The 6000-nt window shown below is 47.3% G+C and overlaps 1 protein-coding gene across 1 annotated transcript; it reads right to left on the bottom strand.

Moving 5' to 3' along the window:
- Positions 1-613: 613 nt before the first annotated feature.
- LOC111227855 (glial fibrillary acidic protein-like) lies at positions 614-4301 on the bottom strand. The gene is made up of 11 exons (XM_022753581.1): positions 4081-4301; positions 3748-3901; positions 3423-3572; positions 2719-2838; positions 2530-2625; positions 2312-2446; positions 2092-2202; positions 1886-1996; positions 1616-1740; positions 937-1524; positions 614-707 (listed from the first exon to the last, which is right to left on the bottom strand). The coding sequence occupies exons 1-11, from the start codon at positions 4299-4301 to the stop codon at positions 614-616; spliced, it is 1905 nt and encodes a 634-aa protein (XP_022609302.1).
- Positions 4302-6000: the final 1699 nt, after the last annotated feature.

The following is a 6000-nucleotide window of genomic DNA, read 5'->3' as shown; positions in this document are numbered from 1 at the left end:
GCAGGAGGAAAAGGTGTGGATGTGGATGGAATGAGGACAGAAAACGGCTGTGTGCCGTCAGTAAGCTGCAGAACTAAATTTGACTGATGGATCCCTCAGCCCTCCAGAAAGTGTCAGGGCACTCGACCCGACCCTCAGGTGACTCTGTCTCTCTCTCTCTATATATACATATATGTTTTGCTTTTCCTTCTCTACCTCCTTTCCTTTTTTTCACTCTGTGTTGAACATGAGCAACATCTCTCTCAAAATTTTTACCAGCATCTCATGTTTACAGCACTGTCTAATATTCAGTGTCCTTAAAAGGCACCTCAAACTAAAAATTTAAAAGAGACATCAGACAAGGTAAAATGAATGCTGATAGCTTTATTTGCAGTGCATAGAAAAAAAGGGGGAGTGTAAGGCACACAAAAGTTTACAGACCACGTTGAGTGTTAAGGCATATTTAAACCCTATGAGGTGAAGGTTTAACATCGTAGCAAAGGGTCATTCATGGTCTTCTTGTCCAGGGCAAAGGGCAAAGGTCAGTGCCCAGACATGGGGTTTGGTCAGTGCAAAGCTCAGAGGGGCGTGGAGGCTTAAGGGTGAGAGGAGGTCACTTGGGAATTCATGCTGCTCATTCCTCGTCAGAGTCGTCGGCCGCACCAGTGATGGTGTAGGTTTGTTCCTGGTGGTCCGTCTCCAGCACGTCACCCTCGTTCTTAACTGTTCTGTTGGGGAAGACAGAACAAAGAGAGGGTTGGAGAGACTGAAAGATTCTTGTAACAGCTGTTAAACCTCTCAGCAGCTGTATGCTGGTCCTAACTCTAACTCTGTCATAAAGCAGGTTAAGACACTTGAACTCATCGTGTTTTCATCAAGGGTCTCATTTTATTTTATTTTCTAAGGTTGAGTGCTTTGTTGAAGAGGAATAGAAAAGATACCTGATGGTACCTTTACCTAATAAGCACCGTCCTTCTCTCCGTCAGCTCCACAGCCTGCCCAGAGTAGGCGTCGATGTTGTCGTCATATCCATCTGATTCTCCACCAGCCTTCCCCTTCCCACCAGAGCCTGACAGTGCAACATCCCCACCCACACCCTCAGCTCCTCCACTGCCTCCGATTCCACCACCCACTCCACGGTCTTTGCCTCCATCCCCACCTATTCCTCCACCAGCTCCATCACCCCTGCCCTCGCCTACACCACCATTTCCTCCACCGCCGTTGCCCATGCCAGCTGAACCTGTAGAGCCACTACCTGCACCCATTCCAGCACCACCCATGCTGCTGTCACCCTTTCCCCCAGCACCCAAACCCACACCCCCAGGTCCGGTACCCAACCCCGCAGCACCAGTACCAGCACCACCACCAATGCTTCCAGCACCCAGTCCACCAGCACCAGTACCAACCCCACTCATTCCTCCTGCACCGCCCATGCCTCCTGCACCGAAGCTCATGCCACCACCAATGGCGCCCATGCAGCCGGCGGTAAGAGACAGGGTTTGCACCATGCCAGCCAGCCGCAGGTCCTCTCCTTCAATCAGTTTTCTGCAAAGAAAGCACAAACAATGACAAAATCATTCTCACATGAACTCAACTACATGGCACTAAGTCAACTTTAAGGTTGCATTTCCTTTACCTGTAAGTTGTGATCTCAATCTCCAGAGCCATCTTGACATTCAGGAGGTCCTGGTACTCGCGCAGGTGCAGCGCAATTTTCTCCTTAGTGGATTTCAGCTCGAGTTGCAGAGCCTCAATCCGAGCCTGTTTAAGAAAGCCATGATTTTACCTCAAGGGTGAAGCATTGTAGCGCCTTTGTGTCTGCACGCATGAAAGCGAGAGTGTGTGTTCACAACTGACTCTGGTGTGACCAGGTGCGCACACTGCGACTACATGAGTCTACATTTACCTGCAGGGCCTCCAGTTCCTTCCTGTACTTTGCTTGCATCTCTCGGATCTGGGCCTCAAGAGCTTCGTTCCTGGTTCTAAGGGAATCCAAGTCGCGTTCTTTGCTTTGGATCTGGAGATCATTTTAGTATGATTTTATTTATTACAGCCATTAAATATTGATTCTCAATCAACCTTGATTGATTAATTTTCACCCATGACACTTACCTCCTTTTTGGCACCTGCTATTTCTTCTCTAATGCTTCGAACCTTATCCACATGCCTTGACGTCTTCTTGGTTAGATCTTCAAACTTGTTTTTATACCATGAATCCATCTCCTAGAAATGTTGGAAAAATTCACATGAATTAATTTACAATAATTATTAGAATCATTTATAATACAGAGGATTTCACTGCACACTGCAGAGCTGATGTGTGTATTTCTACCTGGAGATTTTTGGCTGCGATGTCGTCATACTGGGTTTGGATTTGTTTCATCGCAGCTGCGAGGTCAGGCAGGGAGAACGCACTCTGAGCGGCGGCGTGAGCTGCATAGATCTGTTTCATGAGCTCATCGATTTCCTGGAGCAAAAGAGAAATCTTTAATGGGTATCAAAATGAAAGGCAAACCAAATATGTGACTCTTGCATGAAGATGTTAACCACCTGTTGATGGACCCGTTTCAGGAATTCAATTTCAACTTCCAGTTGCTCCAGCTTCTTCTCCAGGGCAATGCGTGAGGAGGTGGCTTTGTCAACATCCTGAAGCACACACACACATCATTACCATGCAGGTTCATGACTACAAATGAATATGATGAGGAGGGGGATATTTCCTGATTAAATGGAACCTACTGGACGGAAGGCTTCGATGTCTAACTCAGCTTTCTTCCTCAGCTCCAGTGCTTCCTCATATTTGATTTTGATCGCCTCTAGTTGAGCAGCTGTGGACTCCTTAGCCGCCAAGGAAATGTCCTGAAAACCAAGAAGCCATAAGTAATATGCTCGTCTATTAGATTTGAAGGTGTGTGCAGGGGCGTGTGCAAAATGCAGATCAGCCTCTTTTGCATTTCGTATTTTAACTTCAAACCTGAGTGTGTGTGTGTGTGTGTGTGTGTGTGTGTGTGTGTGTGTGTGTGTGTGTGTGTGTGTGTGCGTGTGTGTCTGTGTGTGCATGTGTGTATGTGCGTGTGTGTGTGTGTGTGCGTGCGCGCGTGTGTGTGTGTGTATCTGCAAATGCATAACCAAGCCATCTCATCTGTGCATAAAGCATAGCTGAAGACAGCTGTACTCCATGACACCCTAACACGCTGAGGCACCTCTCCATTTGCCTGCCAGAAATAAGCCTGTTACCAGGTAAAAAACCTTGAAAACACCAAGTTGACGTCTTGTATCATTGCTTGGATGGATCTTCTGCAGATTAGTGAGGTGTAAACATCGCCAGAAACAAAGAATTCAGGCTTTCTGCTCCATTGCCTCTCGCCTCACATGTAAAAAAAAAAAAAAAAAAAAAGGAAAAGAAACAGAAGCAGTGTGCAGCTTGGATAATTCTGTCTCACCCGCTGAACTCTCATCTGGTCAGCGATCTTTTTCAGCTCCCTCAGCTGTTCCTCATACAGGAGGCGCAGACCTGACGGCTTCTCAAAGCGGTTCTGGTAGGCCTCGATCTCTGCTTCCAGGAGCTTGTTCTGCTGCTCAAGCGTTCGAACCTGTAAGCACAGGAAAACCCCAGCTGTGATATTTCAAGTGCGCCTGAACCAGAAACTATAGGATTTTTCTTGTCCATGTGCTCGCAGAGGTGAGAATAATACACCCCCATTCTTAGCCAGTCTTGACAGAAATATCTATCTGCACTGATGGAGTAGTTAGTCCGAATGCTTTTACTTTATCGATGTAGACAGCCAGTCGGTCATTGAGGACAATCATCTCCTGTCTTTCACTGTTGCGGGTGCTGAGGAATTCCTGGTTCTCAGCTGCAGCCACATCCAGGTCTATGGCAGGCTCTCCACCAGGCCCAACACACACCATGGCTCCTGCACTCACACTGAAAACACACACCAATACAAACTAACCCCAGAGACACAAGGTTTGAAAGAATGCTTGAAGAAGTGGCACTTTGACCTATGAGCTCACCTGAGGAAGTAATATAACTGTGTGGCCTTCTTACTCATAAACCCTACATTAGTTCACATGTATGGACATTCTGATCTGGCTTACCCTGCCCCAGCCATGCGAGTCCTGCGTGCAGCCGAGACGGTCCTTCTTCCCACTGACTCCACACGCATGCTGCCAGCCCCAGCTCTGCAGGAGTAGCCCACGGAGGCACGACGGGCCTCTCTCCTGTTGGGGGATGGGCTGGAAACCCTGACCTGATGGGACACGCTGCTGTCCTCAAAGTGACGGCGATAGGACGAGATCCTCTCCGGGCTGCGGCTCATGGTGGCGGCAGCGACTGTGTTTCCTCTGATTCTCTGAAGGGGAATGAAAGAAATACGGTAGGCAGGGCCTGTGTGTGGTCTACTGCACTTCAGTGCTGCTCCAACTCTCTGATCGTCCACGCAGTCGGATCTTTTATACCTCCTATTCCCTGTCATGCCCCATCTCTGCCCAAGACAGCCCAGCTCATGAGCCAGCACCTGTGGAATCTCGAACCTCTGTATTAACGCAGGCTTGACCTGCTGCTCAGATATCTGTCAGCAGCCTGTGAGGGGCAGATCTGGGCTGTGGCTGATGGCATCAGTGGAGGGTTCACCTATTAGTCTCTCTGCAATATACAGACTGTGATCATGTATCACTCTCTCTTCTATCAGAACCAGTAATGGGTTTTGCTGGGATTATGGTGCATCCACCACCTCAGTATCCACCACAGCACTGGGCAGCACACAGCCAGGCAGGCATGTAAGCAGACATGCAGGGTCCGGTCAGTCACAGCAGCCAGTAGGTGCAGCACTGATGTGATCTGCTCTGATGGGACGTGGGACTTTAATTGAACGCTGAGCAGAAGCTGGAGGGTGACCTGATGAGGCTGCGGCTGCAGAGGAACAAAGAGCCCTGGCAAGATTTGACATAAATTAGTACTTATTAGTCTGGTCTGTTTCCAACATATTAAAATACGCAGAAAAAAGAAAATGGAATTAACTGCTTCAGAGGCAAAATAGGGAGGCAGGAAAAAAAAAAGGAGGGGGGTGGGGTGGGGGGCTGCAGTCTGGAGTTTACGCTTGACATGACACAGTGATATGAGGGGAGAAAACAGTGGTCAGGCCTCTTCATTGACACCTACAGGGTCGCTTTGTCAAGGGTCAGTAAACACTGCAGTCCTTAAAGTTTAATGTAAACATTAACTGCCGGCAACATCAACCCTCATAGAAAAACGAACACCTGACACACACAGAGAAAATCACAGAATAACCAAAATATAGATCATAACATGTTCTAAAGCCAGATGAGTTTCACACAACATTTTATTGTTCTTGCGTCATGATGGATTGAGTGATCATCTATTCTTTTCCACTGACCTCAGATCTCGCAGCTGCATGGGACTTTTGGGAAGAGGCGGAATTTTTATCTCTGCTAATTCTTTTCATGTCACAACCAAATCACATCACTCATCACTGTGGTATTTTCATGTGGTAGATTACAGCGTTTATTATGTCACGCCTCAAATTCCAGCACAACCCTACCTTCTACATTTCATATTACTTTTCTTTAATAAACATATTAAGTATTATTACACCAAATAAGGAAATGCTTGATATGTTGTATATGGTATATAATATTATATAATATACAGTATGTGATCCTTTGACGTCCGCAGTGAAATGCTGCACGTTTTATCAGTCAGTGGGGGCTAGTGTACTTTTTTATGCTGCAGTCTGCTGGGGCAGCAGCATGTCAGACATGAACACAAGGAGACTGGACAAGCTGGTCAAAAAGGCTGGGTCTGTGCTTGGCAGGAGTTTGGACTCACTCAAGACTGTTGTGGAGAGATGCATGCAATGTAAGATGGAGGCCATCTTGGACAATACCAACCATTTTCTCCACAACATTCTGGCATGAAGCAGCTACAGAAGCAAATGTCTCATCTCACTGCGCTGCAGAACAGAGAGGTTCAGGTGATTCTTTGTTCCCACTATCAGG

This window comes from Seriola dumerili, unplaced genomic scaffold (assembly GCF_002260705.1).
Source record: "Seriola dumerili isolate Sdu_G_001 unplaced genomic scaffold, Sdu_1.0 BDQW01000191.1, whole genome shotgun sequence".
NCBI classification, from domain to species: Eukaryota; Metazoa; Chordata; class Actinopteri; order Carangiformes; family Carangidae; genus Seriola; species Seriola dumerili.
This window is presented reverse-complemented; position numbering and strand designations above follow the sequence as displayed.

What these genes read in the sequence shown, in the direction of transcription:
- LOC111227855 (XM_022753581.1), bottom strand. Translation starts at nt 4,301, where the DNA reads ATGAGCCGCAGCCCGGAGAGGATCTCGTCCTATCGCCGTCACTTTGAG. An exon ending in TAGCAGGTGCCAAAAAGGAG is followed by an intron (nt 1,997 to 2,091) that starts GTAAGTGTCATG and finishes AATGATCTCCAG; the next exon opens with ATCCAAAGCAAAGAACGCGA. An exon ending in AGAAGGACGGTGCTTATTAG is followed by an intron (nt 708 to 936) that starts GTAAAGGTACCA and finishes CTTCCCCAACAG; the next exon opens with AACAGTTAAGAACGAGGGTG.